The following is a 23,706-nucleotide window of genomic DNA, read 5'->3' as shown; positions in this document are numbered from 1 at the left end:
TGTCAGAGCAGGATGGCGCATTGGGTCTAACGGAATGGTACATTATAATTACCTGTACAAAGTGGTACGCAACATACATCCAAAATTAGAAATCAATGAGTATAATTTAAAAGCGAAATGTGTCATATATTGATGGCTGTGTAAATGCCAAAGTAGGAAATGACGATCAAGAGACTCAAGCCATTAGTGAACACAACTTTCCCTTAGTAATGCAAGCAATGAAAGATCCCTAATTCCTGGAACTAGAATTCGTCAGAGGTGTCCCCACTTGGGTGGGGACACCTTTGACAGCAACCATTCACGTGCCAACCATTCACGCCGCAACCATTCAGCCGCAACCGTCATGTTTTCGTCATCAGTTGTGCAGTAAAAAAGAGAAAGTGTTCAGTTACATTGGTGTCCCCATGGAAGTGATACAATTGTGCAAAGTATCTGACAGGACATGAAATACAGCAACAAAATGTATGCACAAAAGCCTAAATCTAACTATAGGTGTAAGTATTACACATTGGCTTAAAACAAGATCACGTTATCAGTGTTAGAAATTTCGTAAACATTAGCAGGCAAATGTTTGTTCAGAAGTTCTTGAGAAGGGTGAACTTTTAGCCGTTCTTCGATAGATAATTTGGGGCTTAATGACAAACACAACTCTATTAACATTCTGTCTCAACCCACCGGGAGTATTACATAATGTACTCACGTTTTACACGTCTGAATCACAATGACGGCCACTAGAAACAGCTGGTAGTCTGCAGAAAGGTACCACAAGTGCAACATGGTCGACTGCAAAAATATGATGCATCAGTCAAATGGGTAGCAATAGAATTATTATAGTGATTAAAAGATAAAACTAGCGCATACTTAAATCACATATGCAGGTGATGGCCTGTACAGGAAAATTTTATACAGAATTATTACAGTGTGTGGCGTGATTAGGATCGCGAACTCATATGCATATGCACTAAATTGTATTTTTGACAATTATTCATTGCCTTCCCCTAGCTACGTGCTGTTCCCAAGACATGTTGGAGCATTACAATACAAAACACTTTACTAATGGAAATTTTTGGATTTTAAGAACATCCAAACTGACTTGCTCTCCCATCACGAGCTCCATATGTTGGCTTTTGCAAGATGTTATTATGCTGGCGCACCGCTGCCAACGAGAAAAATCGCAGATGCTCGTGTATTCACTTGAGCCGGTTTCTACGAGGCTTATCTTAAAAAAAGAAGAAAGTGCATCATTAAGACGGGGCACGGATTACAAGAAACCGACACAACGAACCACGGAAAGGGCTTCACTGCGCTTCGTTGTGTCTTTTTCTTGACCTCTGTGTTCCTTACTCACACTGTTTTTTACAATAAGCTACACACAGACCCAGCACAAACACTCCGCAGCCGTAATTCAAAGACAGGGCTGGGAGTTCCAGTTCCAAACCCTTTTTTCGCATGGCCTACCTACTTCGGTCATACGACCGAATAAACTGTCGCAGAAGCTGTACTCAACTTACTTTCTTTTACTTGAACACTTGCACTCCTTACAAAGGTCGAGGTAAAAACTGTTATCTTCGTCTAAATTTTAATTGACTGGCGTTAAAAAACGGTTTTTAGACATGCAACTAAATATTATACATTAATTTTGCAATGGACTGGTCATGGTCCAATTTGCAGGGACAAGGGCAATGGCCAAGGGTCTGTCGAATTACTGTTGTCACTCTAATGCTTTCGCAAGTCGTTAAATTCATCCACCAAGTGATGGTTAGGAAGGGTGGCGATTTGGGCGAGTTAGTATATCATGACGTTTTCTTGAATTAGTGCAACTCAGATTGAGTGAAAGAAAGAATACGAAACGGAAGAATCAGGAGACAGGTGACTTTACTATTTAGCGCCCCGCTGTCTCCTGTTTCTTCGTGTTTCTCTTGCATCCGTCACTTAATCTGAGTTGCCCTAATTCCAGAATGCGTGGTGGTTGAAGGTTATCAGTTACATGGTGACATTGAAGTTCTTTGGCGCGGGAGTTCACGAGTCAGGAGCCAGTTCTCAACAACGCGACATGAAACTAAAAGAGCGAGTGTCCATTGTCCTCTTGCTACTTGAAGTGTCACCCGACAAGAGTGCGTGCATCGAGGAACCCTCTAGCACTTTTGCTTTATTATTCGGGCTTGCGAGCTCTGAAGAATAAAATCAGAATGGCGAAGTTTGTGGTAATTCGAAACGCAGTTCCCTACTGTTGAAAGCCGGGTCAAGAAGTCACGGAACGCGAAGTTATAGTGGAACATTTTAAGATAAAGATAATTGATACATATCGCGGTGAAATGGAGGAGGAACTGTACTGCGCATTTTAGATTAGAATGTCAGAGTATTGAGACAGTCGTAATTGTTCTTGCACGCAGCTAGCATGCCTGAGTTTTTGGGCGTAACAATGTTTGAGCAGCTTTGCGACAACGTTTATGTCATATTTATTTCTGGGTTATTGATGATGCCAATATATGGGTTTAATTGGCGCAAGGGCAAGGGATGGCCATAAAGAGCCTTTTGTGCATAATTACCAGGCATATGACAAGCTTCGTGAAACTTATGAAACAAGATAGACACAAACGTCAGTGGCGAAAATAATTTACCGGGACCGCCAGAATTTCAGAGCGATTTAAACTAACAGTACCAATCCTTACAGGTACGATGCATGTGCCACAGCCGAGTTGCCGATATTCCGAGTTGCCGAGACACTCCGATATTATAAATTTCGATCGCGTCTGTTTGGCCTGTGCTAGCTCTCGCGTGTGAACAACGGCACAGACCTTCGTTACACATGCACTCTGATTTCCTTACCGTATGTTCCTCATTCTTAAAAAGCAAGACGCGCACTCACCACTTCAGATCCTCCTCTCCAATTTCGTATCTGAATGAGTAGGCCCCACCAGTGATTCCGAACTTCGGAGTAGAACTTCTTATAGAATTCTTTGGTGTTGGGGCCAGACGCAATAAGTGGTAGAAGGTACATACACATTATCATAAAAAACAAGGGCACGGTGCACCTAGGAAGAGAATAAAATGTTTTCTCTGAAAACTCGGTGCCAATGTGTCACGGATTTGTCATGCAGCTATACCAAGTTCAACAATAAGTGGTTGTGTTACCCAGTGGGCTCATTATGATAAGTACCTTTCAATAATCGAAGGAGACACGAGGTCCACTTTATATTTGTTTGTCACAACATACGAGGTACCAAAGAGTTGGCGATTTCAGCGAATTATGAAGCCACCCAATCAAGCGCAGCATAAGCAATGTAACCACTTTGTATAGAAATACTTTAGCGCTCTGAGCTTCTTGTATACATTGTAATTTGCATGATGAATTACCTATGCATTGTTTCTGCATATGTCGGTGCTTCTTGGATGGGGATCTCACATGCACTACTGACATTTTTAGGTATGCAATGCAAATTTAGGTATGTATGTCAAGGAAAGCCTTAATCATGAAGAATGTGCAGATGTCACAAATCTGGAAAATATTTTTGGTTAAAGGATACACATGCAGTCAGAGAAATAAAAATGCTTGTGTAGTGCAATATGCAGGCCACAAAGCGGTGTGAGGGTCTAAACATATGTTCCCACTGGCGACTATATACACGAATTTGAAGCAATTGCGAATACAAGGTTACCACGTTTGCATAAGACAATTCTTGTAATTGAGTTTTATTGGGTCGAAGTGTTCAGAAAACGAACGCACGAGAGTGCTATTGTAGAATACTCGAACAGTCACAAGTCCTTTAAGCATAGCAGCAGCTGAGATCCATTGAACGTCGCTGCAAGTCTTAGTAGTCGCACCCGGAAATCATTGACCAAAGGAGCACCGTTCCTTCCTGTAGCGTCAGCTTTTTGAGTCCATCAGTGAACTCTACTGACATTCGCGTTCACAACCACCTATGGGAATGTGCTAATAAGTGCTATAACAATTAACTTATTCTCGGTTTTACTCGTGAGCATTTTCGATGGAATGAAACAAGACAATTAATACTCCACTGAGGAGCCTATGTTGCCACAAATTTCGCTTGTATTTCCCTTGAAGAACCATGATGATGCTCCAGCTTGCGAAATAGGCAGCAGGAAGTCTGAAACGTGCGCTCTTTGCCTACGAAGAGGTGCCCATTTACTGCTCGTGTTTAACGCTTTACCTCCCAAAATAATTCCGGAAAAACGAATCAAACTTTACATGTTTTTATGTAGCCATAATTTTATGTATTTTCCCTGAATGCCAACCGAAACTAGTCTCTTGGCAGTAGGAGCTAGAGCACTGCATGGGCTCGGGCTTACCCGAAAGCCCGGGCCCGGCCCGGCCCGTGGGCCGGGCAGGGCCGGGTAGAGGAGTTTTTTCACGGGCTCGGGCCGGGCTCGGGCATGGCGTGTGCTTTTTGACCTGGGCCCGGGCCGGGCTCGGGTTTTTTGACGCGGACCCGGGCCGGGCTCGGGCTTTCTGCGAGTTATTCTCGGGCTTCTCAACTCTGAAAAACATGTATTTTTCGGTCTCGGGCCGGGTACGGGCCGGTTTCGAGTCGGGCTGGGGCCGGGCTCAGGCTTAAGGTAAAGGGGTGGCGGGCCGGGCCGGGCGGGTAACGTAGATTATTTCCGGGCCCGGGCCGGGCCCGGGTCTCGCCATAAAAGTTTTGATCGGGCTCGGGCGGGCCGCCCAATGTAAAAACGGGCCCTGGTCGAGCCCGGGCCGCAAAAATCGGCCCGTGCAGTGCTCTAGTAGGAGCAGCAGAACATCAGGCTGAATGTGTCATTGGCTACATTGGTAGAACCTCCGATGACGAGTGCAGCTCGCCAGTGAGCGTTAGATGGTTAGTGTATTGGTAGGAATTCATAGCCTTCGGGCTAATAATAGAACATCGTTTCGCAGCTATTGAAATGATTTACACCAAAATTCATATAAAGTACAGCATATCTGAAAAACCCTAAGGGCAGTTCGTTGTTGCTGGCGATTCCTGGCTAGCCTTTACTTTCTAGCGATAGGTGGTACATGGCCGAGTTGTTCTGGCACGGAATACTGTAAATTCTATCTCCCTGCTACTATTTACTGTTCTGACGAAAGGTCATGGGCCTCCTTCCGAAAGAGGACAGTTAAGATATAAAACAGAGTGACTGAAGGCAAGAGTTAGCATTTATTTGTGCTATCTTTGTCAGTTTCATAACTGTGTCATGAATGAACAACTCAATAATACAGAAACGATGTTATAAAAGTGGCCTTCTTGAGTAAAGTATCAAATTAGTTCGGCGCATAAATCCTTCATAAAGTCTCGGTGGTAGGTGGTTTTGTGCGAATAACTATCACTGTTCTACTTACCTAATAAATCTTCTGATAATAGCAACCACAGCGACGACTAGTTGGTCGTGCTTCTGCTTCCTGAGCACGAAATAGAGCAGAAATCCGCTGTGGGAAAAGGAGTTGAAGTGAACCTTTTTTTGCCGAATGACCACGTAATACTCACGTCACGAAATTGTCAAAGTCAGTTTTTCATCCCCCAATTTAAATTCTATCGCCCCTTTCTGTAAAGATGTTGCAAATATGTCATATAAACACGCTAAATATGTCATATAGACAGAGCATTTCGTTCGCAATACTAATGTTTCAGTCATATTTCAATTTGCCATTTAGTTTGCTGTGGACATCGCTTTGCAAACGGAGACGCAATATTAGTGCATTTCTATTTGTAAGCAGTAACATGTAGTGCATGCGCCTCACCTGAAAAAGAAGAAACTGTCTACGCCTTGGTAGCCGGCCGTTACTATCATCGTTTCCCAGCGCTCGAAATAGTGCAGAGCGTTAAGTAGCCTTGCTGAAAAGAAAAGTTGTCATCCCAATAATGAATATCTAATATTCTTTTCTGCAGCGAAATATTCAGATGTGTTCACATGTCGACGCAAATGCAAGTGTGCTACTAGAACAGTTACTCAAGCTTTCATTTGAGATCCGCGGCTCTATGTGGTATGTTCGATGCCAAATAAGTTTCTAGCGTCATACTATTAAATATGCGCTCTTACATCATCCACCAACTTTTAGACTCTATGAGAAGAATTCAACTTGAACATGCCGCGGGAAACAACTGTATGCTGTCAATAATATTAAATACATTTAAAAGGGTTACGAAAACACTTTTAGTGACAGCGCTTATTCAATATATTAAAACTTGAAAGACGCAGAACAAGTAAAAGTCTACTTCAAGTTTCAGTCTCGTTACGTTACTGAATTGTGTCTCAAGTAAAACGATTTGTTCTGTTACTTTTTAATGGACATACGACGTAGGCGTCCTATAGCATGAACTCATAAGCTAAACCTTTCGCGGCACAGAATTAGAATAAGATATGAATAATTTGTCTCACTTATATTTTCTGTGATGATTGCGTAGGAATGTCCGAGGCAAATCCAGAAAATACTGAGGAACCTAATTCCATGAACAAAACGATAGGCGTAGCTGTCGGAACTCTTGTCCTCGTTGACCTTCAAGATTATCCTTGTGTTTTCCACTACGGAGAACGCTATGAAGCACTTGTAAGGGATGGCTGAAAAATAAAAAAGGCATCAGCGCCAATTTGAACTTCGCACAGCCTTCAAAAGATTCTCCACGACCACTATTATTAGGCCGCCCACGGTTGCCTCAGCAAGAGAAATCTAAGCAATAAGAATAATACGGCTAAACATAGTCGCTCATAGCACTCCCGCAGGTTTCACATGTGCAAAGCGTGGACGGCTTTGGTCAGTCTAGAGTAGAATAGCGTTTCCAGCACTATGCAGTCAGAATTGTGGCGGAATGAAGAAAGTGAAGAAAGGGTGTCGATGAGAGTTCTGTGTGAGTGGCACACTGCTCAAGCAGAGGAGTCTAACGGGGTGAAAATACTAGAGCGATGAAGGCGGGAAAAGCGCGCACATCAAAGATTCAGGCAAATGCTTTCCGAAAGTTTGACTTCAGGCACCGCGTAAACCTTACTAATTAATGGAGCTAAAAGGCACAAGCACCATTCTATTTAGACTGATCCAACGCCCAATCACCCAACGTGGTTCAGAATAAAGAAGCGGTCTCTGTCCATAGAAACTTGACTTCTGAAGATAATGTGGCGGCGTGGAAAGTGCTTTGACAAAGTGTGTCACCAATGTCACACTGAGAAAAACCGGCCATTTTAGTATCTGAGGGTCTTCTTGTGACTTCCAGCCATAAGCAATCGATTCTGGAACGAAGCCTCTGCTGCGTCGTCGATAAAGCACGCTTGTACGCCCGAGTTCCTTATCAGCTTTCAGCAAGAAACGATATGCTCAGCCGCAGTTGGTGTCACTACTCACGTGGTTTTCAGTTACTTAAAGTTGAAGTGCAGAGCAATAAGCATTTCAGTATTCTTGTCGCTACTGTGTTGCGTCAATTCAGTGGCGGCGAAGATCGGATCGAGGCCACCCGAGTTTGACGAGACAGCAAGCAGTTGGTATGCCTACCATGCTCGCCTCGAGGCTTACAATGAAGGCAACGATATTAAGCAATCATCGAAGCGCCGGGCACTTTTGGTAGCATCACTCAGTGACAGCGTAGATCCAGTTCTTCAGGGACGATGCCCGTCAAAGCCCCGTGAACAGCTTAGAGTACGACGAAGTTGTGAAGGTGCTAGAAGTGAACGAGACAGCGGCAAGTTACGCATTTCTGATACGGAAGCAAGAAGATGGCGAGAGAGTTAAAGACTTTAAAGCCGACTTACGACGCCTTGCGAAAGATTGCAACTTCGGCAGTTTTCTGGACAGAATACCTAATAATTGACCGGATAGTCTGTGGTATCCAGGAAGACGACGCCAGGCGGTTCCTGCTGACGCAATAGAAGCGGACTCAGCAGGAAGCGCAGGTATTCGCAATGTATCCAGAAACGACTGACCGTAACGTCCGTTCCATGAAATGCAGACGGCGAGAAAGACGCTAGCAATGGGCTCTACGTTGAACGGAGTTGTGGCAGCGGACGAAACCCTAACAGCGAATACGATAGACGAGACCCACGCCCTTCCTGCTGTAGATGCGGCTCAAGTGACTCGGCACACGAATGCCAACATGTCGGCAAGGTGTGCCGGAAATGCGGCACTAGAGGACACTTGGCGAGAATGTGCCAGCGCCGGCGCACCCACCAACAGGGATCATACGGGCTCAACGAACCGGCCGACAGAGAAGACAGCGGGGAAGAAATGCTTTTTGCCCTATCCACCCAGAACAATTCTGACCAGGCGAGGAGGCGACCAATGGAACGGAACTCGGTCTGGGGCAGCAGGAAACTACGGATACTGATCGACACAGGGTCATCCGTCAGTGTTATTCCAAAAACGTCTTTAAGAGGCGCCGTAAGTGGTGGCCTAGGCAAGAAAAAAAAAACGCCACTTCGATTGGCCTCCTTGGGGCATCTTCCAGTGGTCGGCCGGCTCGCCATGAATGTGGAGCACGACAAGACGCAAGTTGACAGTTCGCTCGTGGTAGTCGACTGTGACGGACCACTACTGGGCCGGTATTTTGTAGCGATGCGTTATGCTTTGTTCTTTACTAGTCTTATCATCCACCGTTTACGCCGGCTGATCCCTTTGATAACGTGAGCAGACCGGCGCTCTGACCACTGGCCAAGCGCGAAAAGGCATTAGCATCGGAAAGCCATCGGCTACAAAATGCCGGCCCTGTGCGGTAGAAACACCATTACATCTTTCCGCGAAGCCGGCTTGTCACTCTTCGAAGAACAGGCTCTACCAGGCGTTAATGCCACGCAGTCTGAAGACGGCATAAAAGAGCTGCTTGATGAGTTCTCAAACTTGTTTGAAGACCGGCTGGGCTGTTGCAAATGTCCGCCCGTGAAGCTGTACAAGAAAGAAGGTGCGGTGCCACGGTTTTTGAGGGCTCGTTCGGTGCCGTTCGCGCTTCGCAAAGCCGTGTCCGCTGAAATTGACCGCCTCGTTCAGCAAGGCGTTCTGTCAACGGTGAGTGTTTCCTAGTGGGTGCGCCTGTTCTACCAGTGGTGAAGAAGAATGGGGACATCAGGATGTGCGGCGATTTTAAACTCACCGTGAATCCCGCCACTCACCTGGAGCAGTACCTTTTGCCAAAGGTGGATGACATTTTTGCTGCGCTGTACGGGGGAGAAGTATTCAGAACACTGGACTTGCGAAATACTTATAACCAGCTCCCGCTTGACGAAGAGGCTAAAAAGATAACCGTCATCAAAACGCACCAGGGCTTATACTCGTACAACCGATTAGCCTTCGGCATCTCGTCTGCTCCCGCACTGCTCCAGCTGCGCATTGAGTCGTTATTGCGGTGCTTACCAAGAGTGCGCGTATACTTGGACGACATCATAATCCTCAAGAAACAGCATGACACGTCAACGCTTCGACCAGTGTTGCAGAAACTGCGGGACAGTGGCCTCCATTTGAACAAAGCCAAATGTCAGTTCCGAGAGAAAAAAGCGCAGTTTTCGGGGTTCAAGATTGATGCAGCCGGCCTTCACCAGCTGCGTGACAACCTCGAAGCCGTAACAGCTGCACCAAAACCAGAGCCGGCAAGCCAACTTAGGTCGTTTCTGGGGCTAATAACGTATTCCTCAAAGTTTTTGCATAATTTGGCTACGACCATGGCTCCACTCTACCGGTTGCTGGCGAAAGGTGAACGCTGGAACTGGAAAGAAGAGCAGGACAACATAGCTTTTGGGGAAGCAAAGCGTGCCTTGTTAGAGGCGAATTTTCTGGTTCACTACGATCCGCGGAAGGAATTGCGGCTATAGTGTGACGCTTCATCAGCCGGTTTAGGCACAGTATTATCCCATCGAATTGAGGGAGTGGACCATCCGATAACATTTCGTTGAAGAACGCTGACGTCAGTAGAACGCAATTATTCGGAAATAGAGAAAGAAGCTCTGGCCTTGATGTTTGGAATGTCCAAGTATCGCGATTTTCTGCTCGGTAACCGTTTCACATTAGAAACGGATCACAAGCCACTCACCGGGCTCTTACACCCAGACAAACCGATTCCGCAGATGGCGGCAGCTCGAATTCAGCGTTGGCCGCTCCTTCTATCAGCGTACCAATACAATCTGGAATACCGCAAGGGACTGCACAATGGTAACGCCGACGCTTTTAGTCACATGCCTTTGCCAGGGGATCATGAACGCGGTAGTTAGTCACTTTGTAATGGAATATGTGCTCTACACGCAGGATTTATAGGCAAGTGCCCTTCCATCTGAACAAATGATTGCTCTGACCCAGGAGGACGGCACACTTCGGCAAGTCCGGGAAGGGATCGAGCGTGGCTGACCATCACATCTTGCCAAGGAGCAGCAGCATCTGCTTCCGTACTTCACCCGCCGACGGGAGCTCGTCGTGAGCCATAGCCTCAATTATAGGGGTCATTTTGTGGTCGTGCCGGAGAAAGCCCGACAGTGCTTATTAACAAGCTGCACGATACGCACCCAGGAATCGGGTCCATGAAGAGGCTTGCACGTACATTATTCTGTTACCCCGGATTCGACAATGACATTGAAAATTTGGTGAAAGGCTGCCCTCATGGCGCGCAGTGTCGGTCGATGCCTCCGGCCCCGTGTTCCTTCCCCGTGGCCCAAGACAGGAAAGCGGTGGTACTGATTGTATATGGATTTTGCAGGCCCTGTTGATGGTTACCTAATCTTCATCCTAGTTGACGCGGAAACCAAGTGGATAGAAGCAACGCCTGTGAAAACACTGACGACAAACACAACTGTTCAGAGAAAGTTTCGCCCGTTTTGGTATTCCGCAGTGTGTGGTGTCGGACAATGGTTCCCAGTTTTCGAGCGCGGCAATGGCAAAGTTCTTGCAGAAAAATTACATACGCCACGTCAGGACGGCAGCGTACCATCCACAATCAAATAGAATTGTGGAGCGGGCTGTGCGAACAACAAAAGAGGGTCTCAAGAAAAGCAAACGCTGCACATTACAGGAAAAGCTGTCCCGTTTTCTGTTCTGTTACAGATCGACACCTCTCGAGAGTCGTAAATCACCCGCACAACTGCTCATTGGATTCCAGCTCCGGGCAAGGCTGTCTGCCCACTTCCGAGAAGGCGAGGTACCTGCAGCGGCTGACGCGATCCAGGAGCAGTTTGCGTCGGCCAATACATAACCGCTATTCTCACCTGGAAAGCGGATCTGGTCCCGCCAATTTCAGCGAGGGCGAAAATGGCTACTAGGGACTGTGATAGTGACGGAGGGGAATTGCATGGTAAGGCTGGAGACAACCCTGGAAATACAGCGCCGTCATGCGGATCAGTTGTGGACACGGCTAGCGGAAGCGGCAACGCAAAGGGAGAATGCAACAACGCTCGGCCGCAGTTCAGCGGAAACACAGCCGGCCGCGGAGACTCGAGAATCAAATGAAACGGCGTACTACAGCCCAGCGACTCCCCAGCCGGCAGCAGAGACTCGACAAACGAGTGCATCGGAAGCGGGTCCAATGCAACTTCGCCGCTCAACAGGACCAAGACGCCCGCCGGAGCGACTGGGCTTTTGAAGGGGGAAGAAATGCAGCGTCGTCGATAAAGCACACTTGTGCGCGCGAGTTCCTTATCAGCTGCCAGCAAGAAACGTTATGCTGGGACGCAGCGGGTGTCGCTACTCACGTGGTTTTCAGTTACATAAACTCAAGTGCAGAGCAATAAACTGTTCAGTATTCTTGTTGCTACTTTGTTGCGTCACTTCAGCATCCACTGGTCAATGGCATCACAACCGCAGCGATAAAATATGAGCTCGATGACGTGAAAGTCAAACGGTCAGTGTTAGCGCGCCGACTGCGGCAAATGGTGTAATGCGCGGTGTGACAAACAGAGGCCCTTTCCTCCATGTAGAAACCATATTAGTCACAGTGGTAACCAAGTAACACTTGGCCCTCGTTTCTACCCCCTTTTAAGTTTTTGACAGCGTCACTTCCCCGCAATAATGTGCGTTTATGCATGTAGGGGCAACATCTGGGATGTTACTGCGCTCCACTTCGCAGACTTCACAGCCCACAAGATAGCTGACTAAACTGCTGATTTGAAAGGTTATTGCTCTGTTCCTCACCAATGGGGGGAGGGCGCTTCAGCAAGAAAATATACTTGAGTTGCTGATGCCGATATTATATTTCTCCAATTGCCCTTTCCGCTGTTTATTCCTATTTTGTCGTAATGCTGCCTTTTATGATTTTCCAATAAATTTGGTGATGTGTAACGTAAAGCAACTCAGGTGATTTACATTGACTAACGCGAACATTCCCTCGAATATTCAGATATTGCATTTGATCTGACGGCGCGCTTCATAACCAGCGCCCTTTTTAACAATTTTAATGTACAGCGCATTTCAGTGCCCATAAAAAAGTATTATTTCACAATGCATTTTTCGTGGTGGGTGATCGTCAAGAGTAATAGTGTATACGTACCATTCTTCCGCTTAACGTCCCATTTGCTGGTGAATAGTTCGAAGGCTGTTGCCACAACAATTGCAGTTACAAGAATGGCTAAAAAAGCTCTGTAAAAAACGTTGAGGGAAGTGAAAAGAAAAAAAGACACTGAGATACTACTATTTATCGTATGCGATTTCAAACCCTTATATCAATGGTGGAAGATTTCTGACGGTGGCTTTCAGACCGCCGTTTTCAGCAGTCTACACCGTAGCTCATAAAAGTTTATTTCATTTTGTGGTAATGGCATTTAGTAAAAATAAAATAAGAGAACACTGATAAGCCTGTTATATACAGGGAAGAAAATGAATAATGGAACCTTTTCTTTTGCCTTTGCAGTAATTTGGAAACGAGAGAAAAACGCGTGAGAATGAGCCGTGAGGAGATGAAGAGGTTCAAATTGTTTTCGTTGAAAGCGATTTGCAGCAGCACTGATTACAAAATAGGAGTTCACACAACTCCACATTATGCTTACATGTTTTGTTTTACTTGTGAACACCAGTGTAAAAGTTTCACATGAGCTATGCACATTTGGGACAGAGTCAACGGAGCTTTATGAATGTGCTTGGTTGACAAATTGTTGGTAGCTAGCATTGTTAAAATTATCAGCAAGAATGCGTACAGATATCAGTCACACTGCATTATCTTTCTATTACATTCCAGTGCCTTCGGAGTCTGGTTGTCCTATGTGTCCCAATGTGCCGAAACAAAGTGGAACTGTCTCCGTTGAAATAAAAGAGTTTGTTTTGCACAATGCATTGAAATAAGTAAGGCGTACATACGCATCTTGATAGCATCAGCTAAATTGCAATTTGGTAATACTGCAAGGTCATGTGATACGTATATAACTTAGTCACAAGTTTCACTGCACCCACACACTCACAAGATCCAGGCCTGAGAGCCGGTTATCCCTCCGTTCACACTTGTCACGCAGTTCTTCACCGTAATTCTGGTGGAAGGGCCTATTACTGCGGTATTGAATGGAAGACAAAATATATCGTTGAATTACTTTCGTGCACATAATGAAGGCAAAGTGGTTGCATGGATATTGAGATATTAACAACAGAAGTCTCATCCTGGGAGTCGGCGTTCAAGCGTGTCTCCGTTACCTTTGCATTAACGAACGTAAGCCCTCGTGTCGATAGGTTAGCCCCGGGCTTAGGTTTCAATTGTGCGTTCTCTGTCAGATATGAAGGGTTTTTTTTAACAACTGAATAATTATTTTGTCCAGACTATATCAATGCTTTGCTGACGACGCCCAAAAGCAAAGCTATGGACCTATGGTCCGAATCGAAGTGATTGCTTTGCGCAGCGGCTTCCTAATGCTTTGGTGGAGCTGACGCACGTGATCATAATTCTAGTGAACAAGCCCTGCATCTAGAAGAGTAGAGGACAACAGCCACTCTAGCACATAACGTGCTTCAGCGGATTTACACTACGACGTGCGCAGAATGGTAACATCTGCATAGCAGATGTTACCAATCTATCGGCAACTAGCATGAGCAAATCAGCCTATTTACAAGACTGGTTGGCTGGAAAGGCGAACTGTTCTGGAAAGTGAGAACAATTATTTATAGTAATACTGCACTGAAACACATCCACGATTTGCCAAATTTAGCGCAGGAAATGTCATATCTCTATTTAGATTAACCATTACCTATCACCTTCAGACACAGTTAATACTGTATGTTGACGCTTAAGTTTCCAAACTATCCTTGCCGCTATAGCGTCATAACAAACATAGACATAAACATAAACATAGACACATAGGCTCTGTGCGCCCTAAAATAGCGAATCATATAGGCATTCTGAAAAATAACTTGGGTACAGGAACCAAATTTATTATTTCATGCACCGTGTACTAAGAAAATAAAGAGCCACTCAAGAAATTTTCGCAATGTAAGCCATCGCCCTAAAAAACATTAAGCGCATAAAAGGCATTAACTCCATCAACACATATCTTGATTAGCCCCAAGCAGCTGGGTGTCTAGCATTTTGCTCTCTTACGTACATCGTGCGCGATAAGTTGTGCCACAGCTTCAGATAGACACGTCTCAAGATGCATGCAACACATTGTGAACGTGATTCTTTCCATTACTGCTTCAAGTTTTGCGGTGTTTCTCTTTGCGTGTACAACTGTACATACAACACTTGAAAGTGCTTAGTGGAAAGCACTACCTTGAAGGGGAAATCCCATGCGAAGAAAACTGTCAGAACAACCCTTTGCTCCCATAGAGACAAAGATCGTTTATTAAGGGGAAATGGCTTTCTGGTCCGATGGTTGCATACAAGCAGCTCGCAGAAAGAACCAAGTTTTTCGGTATTCATGGCAGCTGGCTACGAAACTTACAGCTGCGACCGATGTTAGAGAGGTCTTGCTCGCTGCAGGCCGCGATGAAGCAGATCCCGAGACGAAGCCCAGGCAGTCTTTCGTCTGTCATATACTCTGTGAAATTTATCGTCTGAGGGGCAGAAATTCACAAAACCAGATTGATTAGACTTTCGAAGGCATTTTTTGGTGGAAGCTGCTCGAATTAGTTAACATTTCATGTCCTAGAATCATCAGTACTGCGATCGCGCATTCATCAAGGAGCGTATACGAAAAACGATCCGACAGTTTTGCATCTCGTGTATAAAATGAAATACCTGAGATTTGACAAACAAGGGTTTTTCAACATGACCTACTAACTAAATATACTTCTCCCATTCGCGCTGAAAGCTTCTGATACCATGGAAACAGTTTTTGCCATAATGCATCGACAGTTTATGTTGTGAACCGGTATTGGAGGGTTATATATGTGTTTACGATAAAAGTTGCAGTTTCACCCGAAATACGAAGCATCCATAGCGATAGCAAATGAGTAGACAGCTATGAGAATTAAGGATAGTAGTTTTGTCGGCCCTATCAACTTAAAAACTTACTAACTAAATAACAAGCATGGCGTCAGCGCGCACACGCTAACATAAACACATCACACTCGATGACCGGGAACACTCGCTGTCAAAACGTTTGCGTGAGCAATCGCAGCAGCAGCTGTGAGCGAAGTGACCTTCGCGCTGTCTATCGCTTCAATGCAAACTGAGCGAAGAGGCGCACAAAGGTATGACCCGTCGGAGCACCTAGACTCTGCCAACACGACCCAGATAGCACGAGCCTACGCACTCCGATTTATGACGTCATGCTCCCTGGCCCGAAATTTTCATTGCTAAGGCTAGCGTGACGAAAGCGGTGGCAAGGTCGATCTAAATGGTCGCGAAGCTTCGGGAGAAAAGCGGTTCAGAACGAATTGTCACCGACATCAGCAAGGGTGGTTATGGGAGCAGCGATTGAAGCGCGACTATGTTTGGAGGGAACAAACATCGGGAAAAAACAAGCGTTTTTTCTAATTAAAGCGAGAAATAGTATAATCCGACGAAAATAAATTCCTAATAAATTTTATGTACGCATGGCGAAAAAAGAACAGCTCTATTTCACTTGATCATTATCAATAAAAAAGCTTTTTTCAGCGCCCACCGTAAGAGCGCCCACCGATAGCGGCGGGCGTTGACGCCGCTATCACTTGCAATGCAATGGAGCTCTTGAAGTGGACAGAAAGGCGCGCTCGTAAATTTCACGCCCCCCTCACATGTTCTGTTGCTTTGCTTGTCGACGTTTGTCTCAATTTGGTGACGCGGGTAGTTCCATTGTTTCTTAACCTGTTCAGTCAAAAGTAGTGAGTTGCGACCGCCAGATAGTTGTTTACTTTAGTTGTTTTCGTGAGGCAGCGCTGGCCGACGGGCTTGTCGTCCGACGAAATGACGAGCACTCTATGCCCAAAGCGTTCGTCGGCCTCCAAAGAAAGTATGTTAGGTGCAGCGATGCGATTTCGACAGTCGTACGACTGAACTTTTCCTGCGTCGCTTTCCGCGCTGAAAGCTCGAAACGCCCATCAAGTCGAATGGTGGGGCATTTGAATATACAGCTCTAATTGCCAGCCTTCGAAAACAAATTTCGCGCCTTTAAGAGGAAAATGACGCCACTTCTTCTTATTGACCCTTTTCGCGGAGCAGTTTGTTTTAGAGAAATGAGATGGCGCTCACGGCGGCGCGCCATACCTCTCCTCAGCGATCGCGCACGAATACGAAACCATTACCGCTTCTACCTTGCTTCTGTGCGATCAGCTGTCGGAAATGCAACTGAGTTTTCGCTAACACACTGTGCTCCAATCATGCTAGATTGAATCATGTGGATTGAAGACGTGTGCAGTAGTTGGCTGCAAAAATAGTGACCAACATGTTAAGGAATAGAATGAATCTGTGTGGCCAAGTTCGCGGACCGCTGCTGCAACGGTCCGAACTTGTTACCGGCACTTCGTGATGTACGGCCTTCCTCGAGGATAGAGAAATTTGCTCATCCGCCAGCCTTGTATCGCTAACCTTCAAAGAAAATGCTTCATCCTCAGAACGTCGGCAAGAGCGAGTACCACTCGTTAAACAATGACAAAGGGAGTATCGCCGCTTCCTGTCATAGTAAGTTTCGTGCACGTTATCCATCACATCTGTCCCAAATGGCAGGAAAACTTACGCCCACTCTATCGCCGTCGTATCAAGAATAAGTGAATGGGCGCACACTTGAACATGTGTGCACTGTATACGCACAATAAATGACGGTATTACTCCATAGCGCAGGAATGGTCGAAGCTGAATGTTTGGTGACGGTCGACAAGAGTGAGCGAGATACTAGAGGTAATATATATTTGCTACAAGGCATTAAAATGTACAACACAGCTACATTTCAAGCCTTGTGCGCAGCAAGAACAAATCTATCGGAACTGAGCACACCCACGAGCGATTAGGCAGAAAATAATCAGATAGTGGCCCGCACCGAGGAACTTCACTGGGTCAGAAACTGACTAGCCACTGCTTCAAAATATTTGCCGAATAAAGAACAAAGAGCAAAACACACTAATCCTGACTGAATTCATAATCGGACAGCTTGGAATACATTTTTAGCCCCGCCTATAGAACAAGCACCATATACGCTGCTTGCGCCGTTTGGACATAGCTTAATCAGCTCCGAAAGCGCTTTTGCATGTTCTCTGAAGCTGTGATCAAACCTTCGTGTCGTCCACCTAGTCACCGTCTACGATATCTCCGAAAACAGAGGTTTTCTAAGCCGTGCCGGCGTCATACACTTCCATTGTAAATAAGGAGGCAACGGAGGCAGTTGAGGCAAGCAATGGACGCGTCACCACGTGATCAAACATGGCAGCGCCCACGGGATCGCCGCGCAAAGGGTCAATAACAGATATGACGTCGAATTATTTTTCCTTCCACCGGAAGTGTTCCCGCCTCACACAGATGGCGCTAAGCCCATGAACCGCAGATGAACCGCCATGTTTTGAACGTATGGGCTTCTATGGAAGCTTCGCTACCAGGTATATTTACCTTGGTGGTGGCGTCAAAATCACTGTTGCGTACGCGGGAGTATCCCTATTAGATTATATGGCAGTCGGGCCAGTAGCATGAGGTCAAGGATCGGAGTACGTAGGCCTTGTGCTATCTAGGTGGTGTAGACTCTGCCCTCTACGCAGATTGCTTTAAAGATAGGGCGCGCGTGGCCGCGCAATACGCAGTTGTTGCCGGAGTACAACGCCGATTCCCCTCCCAACGGTGGCTTGCGCTCGACGGAAGACAGCGAGCATCCTCCCCGCTTTCCTCCCTTGCGCGCATGAGATGTAGCCGTGGTCATCGGCTCCCCTCGCTGTTTTCACTGGCACATACAGCATACGGCGCGCGGCAACCTAAGTTATCGCCCTTGGACTTGATACGGAATATCACGGGGACGCCGACAGCGACGGAAACAATGACGGCAAAACTGCGCTTGGGGTGTCCATATAATTGCTATTGCAATAATAAAGTTAAGTTCGAAGCCAGATCTTGTATCCGTCGTTCCATTCCGTCCTTTGTCCGTAGTTGCGATGTGCGTAACATCAAGGAGTACAAGCTGGCCCGGTCTGACACAATGTGTAGCGGTGCGTCGCTACATACCGGGTGTTTCACCGAACACTTTAAAAAATTTGTAAAGGTTGCCTGTGGCAGATAGCACAATTTTAGATCATGGGCTGGTGTACGCGAAGAGGGGAACATTACTTGTACAAAAAATGGAATGTATAATCTACTAATGAACAAAATTTTCCTGATTAAGTTTTAATCTAATTACCTTATGGTCCATATTGCAATTTATAAATTCTAGCCTTAGAGTTCGCGAGGCGGATTCACTTGGAACCAATTTTCAGGATGACACCAGTTTCAAGATGTTAATTCCCGAACTTGGCGGAGAAATGCATTGGTGTTCCAGTGACTTTCTTCAAACGTTGTTTTATGCATGGAAGCACAAAAGTAACTGAAACGCCAATGCATTTCTCTGCAAAGTTCGTGAATTATTGTCTATAAAATGATGTCATCCTGAGAATTCGTTCCAAGTGGACCCACTTTGCGAACTCCACCGCTACAATTTGTAAATTTCCCTATGAGCCATAAGATAACTAGTTAAAAACCTAATTAGTGAATGTTTAATCAGTCGATAACGCATTTCAATTCTTTGTGCATGTAATCTCCGCCTCTTCGAGTAAACCAGCTCATGAACAACTAGAATTGTGCTATCTGCCATAGGGCCCAACATTTGACTCTGCTAGTGGTTAATGTCTGCTACGTGTAAACAGGCCGCGCTCAGGCATAGAAGCAGCACTTCTTAGCCGAGGTAAGAAAGTGTGATCTCACAACTTGCAACCACCAAAAACCTGACACCGTTAGAGAAAAGGGAACGGTAGCAGCGAAAGAGGAATGGTACAGGCTTACTCTCTTGTGTGAAAGCATCACCGCTGGCATGATCTCGCCGATAATCGGGCTGTCTTCCCCGATTGCGAGATGCACGTTGCAGTATTGTCCACGAGCCTTTTCTATGCCGTACTCATCCCTCGCAACGGTCTCGATGCACTCGTCGTATGCTCCCAAATTGGCCGTGGACGCTTGCAGCAGGCCTGTAGGATACTTAGCCGTCGCGTCGACCACTGCGGGACGAAATATAAAGGTGAGAAAACGGAAGCCAAAAACGCTCCCAGGAACGACTAGCCATAGCTGAATGATATTTCAAACCAAGAGGTCTTCACTAAGAAAATATTTCTTTCCCCTTCCCTTTGTACGAATATTTCAGACGGAGTGCCACGTCTGGCTTATTGATCTCTATCTCAGCTATTCTTTCTCCTTTCACATGCATTTCCGCTACGAATATCTTCTTAGTAATGGCGTAAAATCAAGCGCTGATTGTCACAACTGAGGTGCGTGCAATCTACAGTTTCTGTATACCTCCAAAGGAACGGTCACGTCGGAGTGGGCGTCCAAGAAAAAGAGTTAGAAATATCAAGCTTCACATAGCCTTATAACCCTATCACACGGCACGTGTAATGTCAATCGCAGCGAATGAGATTACGTGTCAATGCCATTTTTGTTGCTTCTACACCGACCTAGTGAATGACATCACAGCTAATAACATTCGCCCATTGAATGAGTTTCCCACGCGCGACTAGTGTAATTTTGACGACAGGGGCTTGGCAAAAAATTAAAAAATCGATAAGTTCAAACGAAATGCAATATATTTTCAAATAACCTTCCAATGTTTACCATTGTATAGATAACAATATAGTGAAAATATGTAAACAGGAAGCACGATTTGTAAGGTTTCATTATCATAGCAGCCTGCCGATAAACATTGCGGTATTGCGTTCCCAGTCTACAGGGTTAAACAAAATGGCATTTGCAATTGATGTCAAAGACATTCGACATCAATATCATTTACTGCAAATGACATTACATGTGCCGTGTGACAGGGGTATTACTCTCGCGTCAAGTACATTCCTATTATCAAATTTCGATATTATGAGTTTTATTGGCCAACGTAAGGGTTAATGTAAGGGTTAATGCTGGGTAATGTACGCAGAATAGGTACAGTGCGTGAATAATAACTACAGAAATACTTTCGTGCTGAGACATGTTTTTAAGGAATAGATTACAAAGTTCTGTCAACTGCAAAAAAATATAAAACTCCCTGGTCGCAGTTCTAGAATATCAATATTTCAGAGTTTGTGTACAAGTTGACGAGCAGTAGCCGGCAGTCATCAACAAAACAGAGTAAAACAATATGTACTGGGCGGTGTAGCCGTTCTTTGATATATGTGCACTATGCCGTGCAAAAAAAAATCCGGTATCTGTGGATGCTTGTGCAATGGCCGAATGGTTGAGCTCATTTTTTAAAAACTCCGGAATATGTTCTTTATATACAAGACTTCATTCTACATGCTACAGAAATCTACCGAATTCAGCTAGGTGCCCTTATCCAGCTTTATCCTTATTTTGGCCGGCACCTGAAACTAAATTCACGTGAATGGGACAATAGCGCATCGTCATTTTTCATTTTTTTTTGCGCGAGGCACTCTTGCAAACTGGGGTGATGCGCCGTAAATGAAGGCGCATCATCTTCATGGAATTAATACGGGGGTATCGAAAAGACTGTGGTTTAGAGTTAGCATATTTAGACAAATGCATAGCGCATTCCATGAAATTGTATAGTTAGCGCTAGCACCAGATATAATTCCTTAATTTCTGCTAAAATATAAGAAACACAGGACAAGAAAAATTTGAAGACGCAGCCATTACGAACTGTAAGAAAACGAGACAGGTGGCTCCGTCCGTGTGCCACCTGCCCGGTGCTGGAACACTCTCCCGCGCGTCGGGCTTAGTAGGCATTGCGTGAGATTTCATGCGCCATTACGATGATGCGCTCACAGATGCGATATGCTGTTGGTGCATTTATGGGAACGCGGATTGTGAAAGCACGCGAATTAGGGTTTCTTCCGACCACTTGCTCCACAGATTTCATGGGATCATTCGGCTGGACGGGTGCTGAACTTTTTTTTGTCAAACAAACCTCTCGGGCTCCTGCTTCTTTGTTCTTTGCGCAACACCAGCTCATACGTACTTACGGCACAGATACCTATTTGGTGGCTCTTCGGAGATCTCATACGCGAGATTTCACCTTTAAAATGTTGACAATGAAGTTTATGACGACTGCAGTGGTTTCGGTTAAGTAAAATTATTGCGCAAGCTATTCGGTGCTTTTCTGTTTTGATGCTGCCAGATTTTATTACATTTCAATAAAACAACGTAATATTCTGTAGATCGTAATATTCTAAAGATGAGGATAATCATTCTCTCATTACTTGAGTGCGCATGAGCCCGCATGAGCTAGTGTTAGGGCACCAAAAAACATTTTTTCCACAATGGCCGAGTGTTAGGACAAATTTTCTCGCCTCCCATCTTCTGGACCTGGCGTATCAACACACTAAAGGATCTGCGATTGCAAGCTGAAATAAATAATATCTGTGATATCAGGTGGACAATACAAATGATGACAAAACGTTTCGCTGTGTTCCTGCAATGTCGCGACAGTATGCCGAAAGTCACGTACCTAACTGCGGCCAATTATGGTAGGTGGTAAACACATATGGAGAACGTCAGCCGTAGTTTCATTCAAAATGAACTTCGCCTACAGTAAATGTAAAAAGCGTCTGGAAAGTGGCATACTCACGCCTGAAGGCCCATGGCTCGAGCGTCTGGATGGCGCGCATGAAGTGAAGCACACCGAGGCTGCATTCCGCCGAGATGTCAGCCTGAAGTAGCCGCCGCATGAGTCTCCCGCTCATGGTGGACAGACCCTTGGTGATCAGAGCCCGGATCCTCGACGTTTCCGGTGGCCGCGTGGTGCTTCTTGTCGTCGCGCCACTGCTTGTGAAGTAATGCGATGAGTTGGGAGGGACGGCCTCAACCACAGTCTGGTTCGTTCCCGTCAAAGTAGAAATGTTTGCTACACTTGTCATAGACGTTCTCGCTGCAGCATCATCGGCGGTCGTTGATTTCAGTGACGTCGCTATGACGCCGACCACGTCCCACTTGTCACCAGATGGATGCCCGGCGGTGTCCATCATCTTGGACGCTGTCACGACGGAAAGGGGAGCGCCTTTAGGAACGGCACTCGGGCCGCTTGACTGAGATTTAGGGAAGGCGTCCGTCGTTCCGAAAAGCGTTCTGCTGTCTACCATCGTTGCGGCACTGAGTGCACTGGTGTGCATTTCGTTGAGAAGCTTGGCCACCGTAGCGACACTTTCGCCTTTCGCTATGTGTCCGCTAGACGTAAACACCATCAGCAAAAGCAACAGCTCTCTGGAGGAACGCAATGGCGTACGTATAAACGCTTGGGTCTCCATCGCCGAGCGTCCTGACTTGGTTCACTGGCTCAGAGAGACGCGGGGCCTGCCTTAGTAGTAGCACTCCTTCAAAATAAACAGAGGGCGTACAAAGGGCAGACTCGAGAACTAACCACGCTTTCGTTTAAACCAGGATCAACCGATGAAAGTTAAATCAGGGCTGTCACTGCAATCACTCCATGTTCGCTAACTTGATAGCTCCGCATGACATCCGTGTCTACCAGTTTATTATAATGATTCCCAGCGTTACCGTCACGTGAAAGGCTCTCCCGAAGTTTCGCATATGCCATGTGTAGCGGCTACGATATATTGTGTACAAATCAGTAGATGCTCAGCCTCTAAACTCGCCTATAAGCTAGCTTATGGCAATACAGTCGAAACGTCTCTTCTTTGTTTTTTTTCTTCGTTGGTTCAAACGTGAATGTCACGGGTTAGACTGTCGGCGCCATGGAAAGGGCATCGTGGAGAAGTCATGGAAGTCGATGCTTTTGTGACAGAAAACGCCAGCATTACTGCCAGAATTGTTGAAGAACGTGTGATGGCATCTCTTTGCACGGTGTCGAAGTTGAGGCTCCCAGCTTTGGTGAGCACCTGCTACGTAGAGAAAAACGAAAATGACCAACAAAAAACAGATATATACGTTGCTGCATACAACCCGTTGAACCTTCACTGGCCTTAAGGCATGGTTTCACGATCAGGTTGAAATGTTGCTGGCGATACACGTAAGATCGGATGAGTGGCGGTGCACAAAAAAAGCAGATGCCGGAACAGGCTTGGCGATTTGCATTTTTGCACTCATCTTCCCCGTCCTGACCTTTGGAGGACAGTGTTTTACTGTAACCTCTCTCGGGAAGCGAACAAAAATTTATGGTATCGTTGAATGCTTCAGAAGCTATTATGGCATTTATGTTATTAGTTTAATGCAGGTGCACGCCACTCCCAGC

The 23,706-nt window shown here is 45.8% G+C and overlaps 1 protein-coding gene across 1 annotated transcript in view; it reads right to left on the bottom strand.

The window, feature by feature from the left end:
* The window catches only part of LOC119437507 (nose resistant to fluoxetine protein 6), a 46,042-nt gene extending 22,938 nt beyond the window's left edge, over positions 1-23,104 (bottom strand). Inside the window, exons 1-10 of the mRNA XM_037704515.2 lie at positions 22,087-23,104; positions 19,302-19,513; positions 14,812-14,923; positions 13,345-13,429; positions 12,441-12,529; positions 6,379-6,558; positions 5,741-5,834; positions 5,342-5,428; positions 2,870-3,035; positions 701-783 (exon numbers count right to left, since the gene is read on the bottom strand). Coding sequence (XP_037560443.1) covers positions 701-783; positions 2,870-3,035; positions 5,342-5,428; positions 5,741-5,834; positions 6,379-6,558; positions 12,441-12,529; positions 13,345-13,429; positions 14,812-14,923; positions 19,302-19,513; positions 22,087-22,762 — 1,784 coding nt within the window. The 5' untranslated portion in view covers positions 22,763-23,104. The remainder of the gene's footprint in view (positions 1-700; positions 784-2,869; positions 3,036-5,341; positions 5,429-5,740; positions 5,835-6,378; positions 6,559-12,440; positions 12,530-13,344; positions 13,430-14,811; positions 14,924-19,301; positions 19,514-22,086) is intronic.
* Between the last annotated feature and the right edge of the window lie 602 nt (positions 23,105-23,706).

The sequence above is a fragment of the Dermacentor silvarum genome, chromosome 1 (genome assembly GCF_013339745.2).
Source record: "Dermacentor silvarum isolate Dsil-2018 chromosome 1, BIME_Dsil_1.4, whole genome shotgun sequence".
NCBI lineage: Eukaryota > Metazoa > Arthropoda > Arachnida > Ixodida > Ixodidae > Dermacentor > Dermacentor silvarum.
Note: the sequence above shows the minus strand (reverse complement) of the source record. Positions and strands in the feature narration are given on the sequence as shown.